Source organism: Pelecanus crispus, chromosome 2 (assembly GCF_030463565.1).
Source record: "Pelecanus crispus isolate bPelCri1 chromosome 2, bPelCri1.pri, whole genome shotgun sequence".
NCBI lineage: Eukaryota > Metazoa > Chordata > Aves > Pelecaniformes > Pelecanidae > Pelecanus > Pelecanus crispus.
This window is the reverse complement of record NC_134644.1, coordinates 23,553,157-23,565,562: the sequence shown is the minus strand read 5'-3', so window position 1 is coordinate 23,565,562 and position 12,406 is coordinate 23,553,157. Positions and strand designations below refer to the sequence as shown.

The 12,406-nt window shown below is 39.0% G+C and overlaps 1 protein-coding gene across 1 annotated transcript in view; it reads right to left on the bottom strand.

Annotated features, from left to right (window-relative positions):
• Positions 1–1,541: 1,541 nt before the first annotated feature.
• The window catches only part of ST8SIA6 (ST8 alpha-N-acetyl-neuraminide alpha-2,8-sialyltransferase 6), a 37,747-nt gene continuing 26,882 nt past the window's right edge, over positions 1,542–12,406 (bottom strand). The window contains exons 6-9 of the mRNA XM_075705722.1: positions 10,766–10,878; positions 9,363–9,455; positions 5,933–6,405; positions 1,542–1,569 (exon numbers count right to left, since the gene is read on the bottom strand). Of these exons, the coding sequence (XP_075561837.1) occupies positions 5,937–6,405; positions 9,363–9,455; positions 10,766–10,878 (675 nt within the window). The 3' untranslated portion in view covers positions 1,542–1,569; positions 5,933–5,936. The remainder of the gene's footprint in view (positions 1,570–5,932; positions 6,406–9,362; positions 9,456–10,765; positions 10,879–12,406) is intronic.

The window sequence follows — 12,406 nt, the reverse complement described above, 5'->3', positions numbered from 1 at the left end:
ATAAAGTCTCAGTTTAAAAGTTTTTTTGAACCTTATTTTAAAAGGTTCAATTCATTTAAGTAGGATTTTGGTTTTTCAGACATAATCCTCAATGACTGAAATATTGAATGCTCTTTAAATCTGTTGATTGGGGATTTAATGCTATAGTGGTAAAAGGAGTTTTAGTAAAGAAAATACCTGATAGTATCTGACTGTAAAAGAAGGAGAAGAAGGACGCTCTATCTTTGAGGTGATCATTCAATAGACTCTCAAAAAAGCCACTGAAACTCTTCTTTTAACTGAAACTGGTTATTACAAATTTTTTGGGTTTGGTTTGTTTGTTTGGCTTTTTTTCCTGCAGTAAAACATATAAGCAATAACATACAAGCAACCATAGCTACGGGAACAACTGCTTGTCATAGCTCCTGTAAATGTTAATGTGATTCCTTCCACTGGGCTAATATTTCACTTTCTCTTGTTGCAGGATGTTGCTCCAAAGGTATTCCTGGACCGTACGGAAACTTAAAGCACGAAAACTGCATGGGTTTTAAATTAAGTGACTGTAAGGCTTTTTTCTCGTATGCCCTGGTATAGGAGAAGACCTTGGCGCTGATTATAAGAGGAACATTCTTCTAATAGTGCAGTTTCTTTATCTGTAGTCACATATTGATAGGAGCCATGCTAGGTGAAAAATAAATAGAAGAAATGATAGGTTCGGTACCAATAATTTTTCTAATGAATGGGTCATCTTGTATGTCAGCCGAGATACAGATGTGGAATTGCAGGAATGCGTGCAAAGTCATGCCCTACCGGGACCCTGGGGACTGCAGCACGGAACCTAGTTTATTGTCCTCATTTGGAGCTGAACTGGACCTTAGACAGGAACACAAGCAAGAAGAGGGGTTTAAAACCAATTATACAGCTCTGGTCCTTCTTGTTCACAAAATTAACATCATTCACATGAGTGATCCCATTAAATCCACAGCATTATCTATTGCCCACAAAATGAAAGCCCATAAACCACTTGACCATCTCTAGCCGGAGGGACTTTTTCATCTGTGCACCCTGGGACAAACTAAGAATGACACGGCTCTGAATTAATTACTCCTCTGTAGCTCTTCTCATCACCTTTCTCATGTAGACAAATGCTAGTGTTTACAGGATCAAGTTCTTAATTGAAAATGTTCACTGCCAACTCATTCAGCTACCATACAGAGACTATTGCCTGCATTACATGATACTAACAAAACCAGAGATCTTATGTCAAAATGTTTTAATGATACTTTAAGATGCCAAACATGACGTATATCACATATTGCCACCATCCTGAGATTGTGCTTTGCTACAATTAAACCAATAGTCAGGAGTTTCAGAATTTCCCAAATAAATGCTATTTTGTATTTAAAAAAACGATTACTCAAAATTCAGACATGTAGCAGTCACTGTGTGAAAAATCACTTCCTTTTCTCCCCAAGTGTAAAATATTTCTCTATCGTAATAATGCAGTTTAATGCTCACAAAATCACATCAGACCAAATCCAACACCGAACTGCTGAGATATACACAAATTGTCTCCTTAGGATCATCACCCTGGAATTAAAACAATAAAATATGTTATTCATATTTCTTGTATAGTAGGAAAACTGCTTGTTATATTCAAAATAAGCCAAAAGCTTAGTCCTCTGTGTATGCATTTCACCTTCTGCATCTTTCAGCCTGATTTCAGACTGGGAGTCTATGACATTTATTATACAGTATCATAGGCTCACAAAACTCTCCTGGGTAAGCTGGCCTGCTAGTGCCTGATCCAGCTCGAGCATCTGCTCTTTCTAGAGGAGGACTCCTTCATTTGAATACCTCCAGAACTGCTCACACTTACCCCACCTGCACCACCCTCTTCAGGCTTCCTAAGCTAACCAAGGCTGGGTCTAACCAGTATCTTCATGGGACACATCCACTGCTAATCTGAATATGGGTATATTCTAAATTATATTATCTTAATCATATTTTTAAATAGTTAGAGATTTAAATTATCCTGTTTCTTCAACAGGCTAGTTCTGCTGTGGAAAAACAAAATGAAACCCTTCTAGATCTATAAATACTTTTTCATTTGATTTGAAATCTAACATAAATTCTAATTTGATTTAATCTATATTTTTCTATTCTGTCGGGTTTTAACTAAACCAGAAGCAACTCATGCACTTGTTTCATTACTGACATTATTCTTAACAAACTTAGTGGCTGAACACATGAGCAAAGTGTGTGCTTAAAAGCTGTACTATGTAGGTACTAAAGCAGAAGACCTTTCTTTCAACGTCTAATAATTCCACACTGGATAATACTTGCCCAAGTCAAGGATAGGCTGAAATTTGGCTGCTTGACTGGAATCCAGCGGTGTCCTTATTTTCAAAATGTGGTATCACTTTTCTCAAGGTAATTAAAAGTGTATTGTGGGTCAGTTCATATTTCTCTAGCTACATTGAGATACCACAGGCATAAAAGAATTTCAGCAGAATTTAAGCTCATGTTGGTATCCTACTGTTATAAATAGGTTATTTATAACAATTATATTTATAAATAGGTTATTTATAACAGCATTTATCACTTATTTGGTTTGCAGCAACTTTCAAGATTAAAAAAAAAAATCACACACTGAAAGTGTTTGGAACAAAATGATTCTCTTTGATGTTAATTCCTGAGCAAGTAAGCAGGCAGCCGCCTGCTTTACAGGATGCTGCCCTGCTAGCTCCACCTTGAGTGGAGGGCCACACTGCTGCTCCCTCTGTCAGAAATAGATGGCTTTTAATCATCTGGTTGGGATTAAAAAGCCCAGTCCCAATTTTTACTTTCCAGGTAACATACACTTATACTCAGTCAAAGGTTCAGCTGTACTTACTCCCTAACCACCAGCACACCTCTGCTCAAGCTCTCCTCCTTCAGTCCTTTTCCTCGGACGATTAGGCACTCTTCTCTTCCCCAGGCTCAGGGAGTCTCAGTCCCATTCTTACTTTCTATGCTTTTTTCTGTTGATTGACTCCTCTGAGCAGCTGCTTAATGTTACTGTGCTGTATGTCAAAGGAGCACACGCTCATCTTCCCTGCTGTCTCCTAGGAAGCAGAAAACCTGACGGATTCTTGGTCAGACAAAATTTGCATTTTAACCAAGGTTCTGGGCAATCAAATTTTTGCCAGTCTGATTAATTTATCATCTGACAATTTTTCTAATCAGATTTTTCTGTCTGTTTTAAAATATGAATCAGGCCATTTCCCCTCCCTGAACTTATGTTTACTTGAAGATAATGACATGCCCTTCAGGATTATCAGGTTAAACCAATGAACAAACAAGACTTCCTTCAGCTGCAGGGCCATAGCAAAACTGATTTGGTAATTTAGTACAAAATAATAAAGATCATTATTTTAATCACATTTCAAGTTGCTGATGTTTTATTTTCCATTTTACCATCTGTGATAGGTGCGTATCTGCTTTAGCGAAGACATGTACATGTCTGTTGAGCATAATCATAAAAGCGCAGGAGCAGATATTAAGCCAGATGGACTTTCCCACATTGTTCAGCACCAGCTCTACAGGGCTCTCATACCTGACAGTTCCCTCTATGCAATAAGCAAAGTTCACCTTTACAATGGCAAAGATGGTGTTTAGGAGCAACACTGCCAAAATGATTCATTGGGATGCAGTTATGCTCTCCCTGTACTGTTCCAGAACCTGCTAGCTGCTGGCAATATAGGTGCTTGCAGCAGAGCAGCCTCCTTCACTTCTTGTTTACAGCAGCAAACTTTTGTGTCCCAGTAATGTGTGAGGAAAGTTCTGCCTGAGACTCCCCTGGGCACCCAGTGGTGTAAGGAACCTTCAGCTACACACTAACAGGGAAGAGCACAGAGCAGGGAGAAGAAGATAAAAGGGAAATTGAAAAGAGAAGAGAGATTGTTCAATTTTTAGAAAATGTCATCTTCAGTGAAATATACGCATTATAGAATTTCAATTGTCTCTAGTAGTTGGTAATAGCAGAATGGTAGCTCATACTGAAAGCACTTAATTTCTTTGGTTTTAAAGGGCTAACGTTTCTCTTTGTAAATATAAGTGATTGACATGGTGGAGAAAAATCTTAGGGCAGCACAACTTATCCGTCTGGTTGTTTTTTATTTTATAGCTTATTTTGCAAATTTGGCCACAGAAGTCATTTTCAATCTGTCAAGCGTGGACAGCATTTAATTAACCCATACAGATGCTTAAACATTTTTGTGGCTTCTATCTGCGTCTCTCTAGATTAAATATTCATAAAGATCTGCCTTTCATTTTCTTTGCTGGTGTAGTTACTACAATTAAAATTACATGGTATGTCTCCAGCGATTTATATTATAGGAAGAATAAATACAATGGAAACTACAGAGTATATAAACAGCTTAGCCACTAAGAAAAATATGTTATGTATTTCTTAACCTTTCCAATATGCTGCAACTTTTTAGAAGCAAAAAAGCATACCTTAGCCACATGAAACTGTATACACATACACCTCCTCCTAGGCAATCTCCTGCCATGGACTAGGAGAACGGATTCACTAGATGGCTTCTAGGACCCTTCTCACATGCTTTAAATTATTCTAATAATATATGAAAGCAGTTTATTTTTCTGTTTCTTCAAATAAACTGAAACTGAATAAAATTCTGCCTTCTTGGTATTAGCAATCTGCTAGCTTAAACTAGCTAACTTAGCAGTCTCTGATGATGAACCGAGTCTGATGGTATCTTTGATAGCATGTTTTCTAAATACTGTCAAAGGATATTTTCAAACACATTTCAGAACCTAGCTAGAAGAAAAGCCCTTGGCTTTCGAACTTAAAATTTCTGGCTTGAAGAAGATGATGCTATTTTAATTTATTTAACTTGAGTAATACAGTTGTGAGATTACATCAGTCCAATTAAAGCATACTGTATACAACAGTAGTTCTACTGTACATTTCACTTACTGTTATATTAACTTGAATCCCCTGGAAAAATAGAGTTCTGTGAAGGGCAGATCTGACAACAGCATTGTGAGCTGAGGAATTTCTGAGTTAGCTTAAAAGATGAAGAAGTATGCATACAAATAGGTCTTATTTTGTCAACAGGGCAAATCAAGATTGAAAACATGCAGACACATCTTTGCAAAGTCATCTGTAATCTGCACACGGTAAATTGGCTCAAGGTCAGAGGCCAGACTGCACTGCATTTCTCTGAGGCAAGACACAGAAGGCAGAGGTCCAAGGGGGATGGGACAGTTAGAAAAGACAGACGAAAGGGAATGGCACTTCATCCTATATTTATAACTCCCAGATTCTGAGCTGCCGCAAGGTAAAATCCTCAGCAAGATCTGCTGTAGTGTATGGCAGCTTCCTCAGTGCCGTCCACAAGCTGTTCTGCAGCCCAGGGTTGATAGAGCGTACTGCTCTAGACTTATCTTCACCTAACAAGAGGGAACAAGGGCACACATGCATGCTACTCCTTCATGGGGCAATCTCAGTCTTTACTTTGGCCCTTGTATACATCTGGAAAGGCTGTGCCAGGATTAGGTGTCTTCTCTTGTAGATCACAGTATGTGACTGCCTTTAATAAAGAAATTCACAAAGGAGGCTGGTTCATGGGAATTGACACCAAGCCAAACACAGGCTGGTAGAGACACATATCTGAGACAAGGAGACGCTTCTGATTGAATTATGGTGATAATGAGTACGCTCCTCACCTGAAGTTCACAATTAGAAAACATTTCTCAACTCTGTGGTACATTATATTTATGCAGAAAACTCCAACCTTTCACTTATTTATGAACACAACTTTCATTGAGTGTAAGGTAGAAATGTCTCTCTAAAGAAGCACAGACCCACACTGTTCACAAAACAAGTTTTCTGTTGACACATTACTCAAATAAAGACATTTTATGTGGTAAGAATGTGACCTACCTTTTTAGTCTGATTCACATTTACCAAACTGCAACTTCAGAATGCCTTTGCCATGAAGCTGAAGGATCTGGTTGTATTCTTTGGGCATTGCATGGAAACCTGGTTTAGGCAGCTGGTTGTCGTAATAGTGGTGGCTGATTGGCATCTTCTCTGCAGATTTTGAGAAAGGCCAGAAGCCATAGAGCTTCACATTCTCACACAGCTCAAGAGCAGCACTAGTGATCATAAAACCAGATGACAAACGGTAGGCTTTCACACCCTTAGTTCTCCAGAACTGCGCAAGACTTTTCAGATAGGTAGGGTGAAAAAATATTGCCCTTTGGGTTGCTTTGAAGTCTTGCAGAGTGTGATATACTTTAAAAGAAGTGGCTGTGTTGCTTCTGAAGGAAAAGGCTGGCAATAGAAGAAAAGCATCTCCATAGACTGCAATGTTCTCCAGAAATTCTGTCTTCTTTTCATTTAGTTTGTTGTATCTGCAAAGTACAAGATTTTAGGAAAAGAGTGAACAGACTGTACTATTGATATAAATATTAGAGACCAAAACAGCACAACTGCACTTGCATATATGAGTTATGAACTCTGCTGCACCAGTTCAGCATGTCTACATTGCAAATTTATACCAACCTGTTATATGTTGTCATATGTGCAGTTATGAAAATCTGGCTTTATTGTATAATAAGAACACACTTCATAGGATTGAATTGGCAACACAGGAGCTACTGAAGCAGATCAAATTCACAGCTAATGAGACCAAGTCCTGTTTACAGAATTGACTGATTCAAGAAATTTCAAAGGCGAATGCAAAAAAAAAAATTGTATTTATCCCTTCTCTGTTTAAAAATACATGCAAAAATATTACTGCATGTGTTTGTGAAATGTGTTTCTTATATCAATAGGTATACAATAACCTCTTCAAAATCTGGGTGCCTGCCCTGTGTCAAAATACAAGTATGCACGTGAGCAGTCTTGGAGTGTTAAAGATTAGTGTGTGCTCAAGTTTTGCAGGGTTTTAGCTGCTTTTGATATACTTTTAAAATAGCTGAAAATATAGGCATGTCTATTTATCTGCTTCGACTACAAAGGGAACACATGGAGACCTGTAAAGACTTAGCAATCTAACTTCACAAATGAAGAGGATTCATCCTTAGATGCTTTGGTTCCCCAACAACCAGCAGAGACTTATTTCTCACCATTCAGTAACTCCATGCTCCCACATATTGAATAGTGAACTTCCAGAGTTATCCAAGAAGTGATACAAGACACAAGGGGGTCATCCAGCTCATTTCCTCTATAGATCTGAGTTGTCTAAATCACCTGAACATATGGCACTTGCACCCGCTTTGGGATTCAAAGCGCTGAGTCCTCTTTTGTAGGTAGCTGTCTATTTGAGCAGTGTATTTTCACCATTTAAGGGCTACCAGAGCCCACTTGTCACAAATGGCTCCAGCAGAAACTGGAAAACTTGGTTTGATTTCTCTTCACAACTTGAATAGGTTCAAACCCTCTTCTCATGCAGCACTTTAAGACAGAGGACAGCAGCCACTGCCATTTCCATTCAAAACCCTCACGAAGCAGTCCTCAGTTACCTCTTGCACAACTGAACTCATGCAAGGAGTGATATGCCCCTTCTCAGCCTGAAGCGGTTTAGACTTACAGCTTCTGCTTCCCAGAAAAGTGCCACTACCACCAGACTCTGAAACAAAATGAATGAGAGAGACTCAGCCCCTCCTGTTGACCCTGGGCCCCTGTGCATGCAAGAGTCGCACTGCCAAAACAAGCAAGAAATGCCTGAGCCTATGTCTAGGAAGAGTGGCTGAAGGGTGTATTTCTGGCCTCTACTCCAAGAATTTTCTCTATTTCTACTCAGTGTAAAGTACATAAAGAGTCTTCAGGACAGAATTCAGATCTCTGTTCTTCCTTAGCTAGAAGCCTGAAAAACTCAACCTCGTCTTATCTTCCTTTTCAGCTCTGCCACTGTAAGGTGCAGCGTACCCCAGCCCCATTAGGACATATAAAAACTGTGCTTCTTTCCTTCAAGAGAGTTCACCTACATTGTACACCCTGACAGACACAGTTCAAAAGCTGATTAACCTTAATAAGAATAACATGAGACTAACCCAGTACCCAAACACAGAATTACAAAGTAAAGTAAATAAACTCAGAATAGGTCTTCTGAGATAAGAAACAAACTTAGTTCTGCTAAATGGTGCTAAGCTGCTTCTCCTTCAAAATCATTTACAGTGCTCTCTGAATATTTAAATAATTAATTTTTTAAAATCCTAAAGTCCTCTCATAATCTCATTTTGTCCTCACACAGGTTTAGCTGCTATTTTCTTCAGTGTAACACCTATTAACCCTGGTGTGGCATAATTTGGCTAAAAAATGAGTACAGCTGTGGCAGAACACTTTGATCAAGCCCAGACAAATCGTGCACCAGGTCAGTAGTCACCAATGATGCTAAGTCACTGAACAAAGTTTTCCTTCCTTGTATGCTTGTGCAGCCCCACTAACATCAATGAGTTAAATCTATTTTTGGGGAAGTAATAATTCATCTTCATTTAAGTCAAAAAGGGCTGGGTAAGCATCAAGGTAGTTAATACTCGTTGCAAAAAATCAAATTCTATCCTGGAATCAATGACAAATGCCTGTCAGTCATTTCTATGCTCACTGTACTTTTTCCTTCTTCCTTTAAAGGAAAAAAAAAAAAGCTTTGCCTGATGTTGTCTATTTGACAAACACAGATATGACAGAGAATAAGATACAGTAAAATCAGTAAGCAGTAAATAACATGCCACAGCAGTCCTTTTCATGGATAAGCTGCAGTTCCAGCCTGCTGAAGATATCAGATTAGTCAGCTGGGCCTTATTGGATTTTCTTTTCATCAAGATGGTGAAAAAAAACTTTGCTGAGAAAAAAGCGTGTGAGCAGCTTTCATACGGATTGAGAAAATGGATTACAGAAATTGGGCCTCCATTCAGGAAACAGCCTTCATCAGAATAGCCTCTAAGCACATTACCTAAGAACATGTGCTTACGGTCCTACTGATAGTCGGACACACATTTCCAAGCTTTCCTGATTTATGATTACAATTCCGTTCTTATGTTGGGGGTCATGAGGGTCATGGTGGGGGAGGGGAAGAAGAGGCTTGGGCTTGCAGTCATCAATTTTACTCTGTCATAAATTGTGGACTGGTGCCAAACAAGGCACTTGTTAACCTGGGTATTGCTGATTCCTTTCTGCTACAAAAAAGGCCAGGTTTAAAAGATTTCCATTTAGACTGGTACATATTTTACATGGGAACTAAGGCTTAATGAAGTAATCTGCATGCACTGCTCTCTATGCTGGTATCCCAATGGATTTCCAACGAAATCTAAATCATGTCAAACAATTATGCAATATTGCACAGAAACAGATTTCCAGTAGTACTTACTTCTGAGCGATGATACTCGGATTAACAGTCACAAGGTTTGTTTTATTGCCAACGTCTTTGCTAATGCTTCCTGTGGTTGGAGGGAGGTTACACCTGAAATTGAGAAACATTTACTTAAATAGATATGCAACAGAAATGCTTTACAGTTATTATTTTCAAATTCCTCTCTTGTGTAATGACACCTTCAACGTCAGCTCCCAGAGATCTCTAAGCACTTTACAAATATTAAATAAGGCTTACAGTACTTCTAGTAAAAACACTTAATCTACTGTACAGATGGTTAAAACAGGGCACAGAGAGCTCATTTTCATAAATCATCTCACAAATCAGAAGCAAAGTTAAAATCCCGGCAGGAGCCAGTCTGTGAATGCCCTATGTTCACTGCTAGGAAATACTGCTCCTCTTGCCTAAACAATGCATTTCTTCTGAAAATCTTCTACTATTTTCTGTTTAAAAACAGTCTGATTGATACCAGTCCCTCAGCTTGCACAGCAATGTTGACAGCTATTTCATGAGACAACAGCAGCATAACTTCCCCAATTGCAGAAACAGTGGTTTCTGTAACCCATGAAGAAAGCATTTTTTTAAAGTCAGTCACTTAGTAAGTTTAGCATCTTAGTATGTAGATTTCCCATGTTTATTAAGACAGTTACCTAACTGGAAAGACTTTTTTTTTTTTTTTAATTTGAAAAGCCCAAATACTAGTCAAAAACAGGAAAGGAAACAAAATGCAGCAGACCGTGTGATTGGACATCACTGAGAGAAGAACCTTCACCTGGTTACTCTGTTCCCTTGTAGGAACTACAAAGTGTGAGTCACGTACTGAGAGAGTGGGCCAAGTTATGCTCTGAGCATGCCTGGGTTTCTTCACAATCTATAGAGTGAGCTGAAAAAAACTACTTAAATTAGATGCCTAATTTTTTAGATGGCTAACAGAAGGTGAGACACGTACTGGAGCAGTTAAATAACTGCATTAGTGAGCCAACGTAAGGCTAAGTAAACCCTTTGTTAAACCAGAGGTAAAGGTAAACATGTGACATTTAATACCAGTGTTTCTTATTTCAATTTCAGGGTTTTCTTTATTCTCTTCTCCTAAAAAAAAAGAAGGAAAAAAAAAAGTTCCCTCTCCTAAAGGATGTTAAATGAACAGAAATTTCAGGTTCTCAGATAATCACGTTTCACATCACTGGCAAGGTATCTTTGCAATCATAGATGTATCCGTACAGCCCCCTGTTAGGAAGCAGGGTTCTGAAATCTACAAAGCAGGACTATCCTTAGAGAGGTAGAAATAAAGAATTGTCAAGATCCTTCCTCATTGCTACAAACTGGCATTGGCATGCTTCCTAGCCAGCCAAGTTTTTAGAAACATTTGACACCATTCAGTAAGATGAAGCAGCTCTTACCTAAACACAAAGTCAGAACGATCGATTTCAGCTCCACAGCTAGAATTTTTCAGAATGCCTCCGTTTCCAACCACGGCACAGGTCTTAAAGGGATAGACTGAAAGAGCAGAGGACTGCAAACAAATAAAAAGACACAGCCAATGCCTTATAAATATTTTGATTTTTTTCTTTGTGCCTTTAGTCATTTGTCTTTGCAGGTTTAATCTGGTAAATCCTAGTGAAAGGATTCACCATTCAGCAGACAGGGTTGCCAGGCCTGGGCAGCCAAGAGCCAAGAGTAGGCAGTTGTCAGTACTTTGAGAAATAATACTGGATGGTTAAAACTGTATGAATATCTTTTAAATACACTTAACACAAAAATTATCTAGTAGTGGACTGAATCCTTGACAAGCTAAGGAACTAACTTGTACTGAAGATAGTTAAAATTTACCCATTTTCTTTTGCACTGTAACAGACTGGCAGCTGTCACATAGTCATTGACTTTGTCAGCTAATAGAAGATAACTTTGTAAATGCTCATTACTTTGTCATCACACAATTACATTTGATGTAAAACAACTAATTTAGGGGAACCTGAAGATGCTGTTAAGGATAATCGTGCCCTGGCTTAACTCATGGTGAATGCGATGGCTAACTGAAGAGGTTACTGTTTCTAGCTGTTCACCCTCTCTACTCCTCTTCTTGTTAGCGGCTGCTGTCTTGCGGTGAGGAAGCTGAATGGGAGCTAAGTGCATCCACTTGTGAACCAGCACAGATCACAACCTAGCAAATTAATGTAAACTGTTGGCTATTTCAGCTGACATTAAGGTAGTTGGCTGTTATCCCAGGGTCTCAGGAACATCTCAAACATCTTGTTCAGCCTCTCCTGCTGTGGGAGCACTGACATTCAACAGAGAGGCCAACAGCTGGGCTACTTTGACTGCAGAAACTGAACCCACCTGTAAAAGTGAGTCAAAACTTGCTTACACAAAGCATTATCCTTCCTCATTCTCTCATCAGCTTGCCCAAAGAGAAGCAGGGAACACATAACAGTGTTCATGAACACTGTTAAGAACAAGGCAAAAAGTCTGGGGAAGGTGGCAGATATCATGTTGCCTGGCAATATATTACAAAACATCATGTTCAAATATTTTGTTCAATTCTGAAAAGACAGTAGGAGAACACAAAGGCCAGACAACTCTGGCGAGCTTAGCAAGTATATATGCACATAAAACATACTACTTTTTTCTTTCATTCAGTTTAAATTTGAAACCACTGTAATCTCTATTGTAATGAAGTTTTTAGTGATTCACAGCAGCATTAGAAAGGACTAGACTCACGGCAGCTGGGATCTCACAAATCAAGAATGCCAGAGATGGGTAAGAGGGTTCCCATGTGCTCTTGCTTTCAAGAAATTAACTACATCTCTGTGCCCCTCTTTGTCTGGTCTCCAGAGCTTATACATCTATTCTAAGTCCTGAGCTACAAAATCTGATTCCTTTGCTCAACCTGTGTTTCTGGCTGCAAAAGCCCCATCCCAGTGGGCAACAAAGCTGGTGAAAGGGCTGGAAGGAATGTCCTATAAGGAGCAGCTAAGGACTTTGGGTTTGTCTAGTTTGGAGAAAAGGAGGCCAAGGGGTGACCTCATTGCTCTCTACAGCTG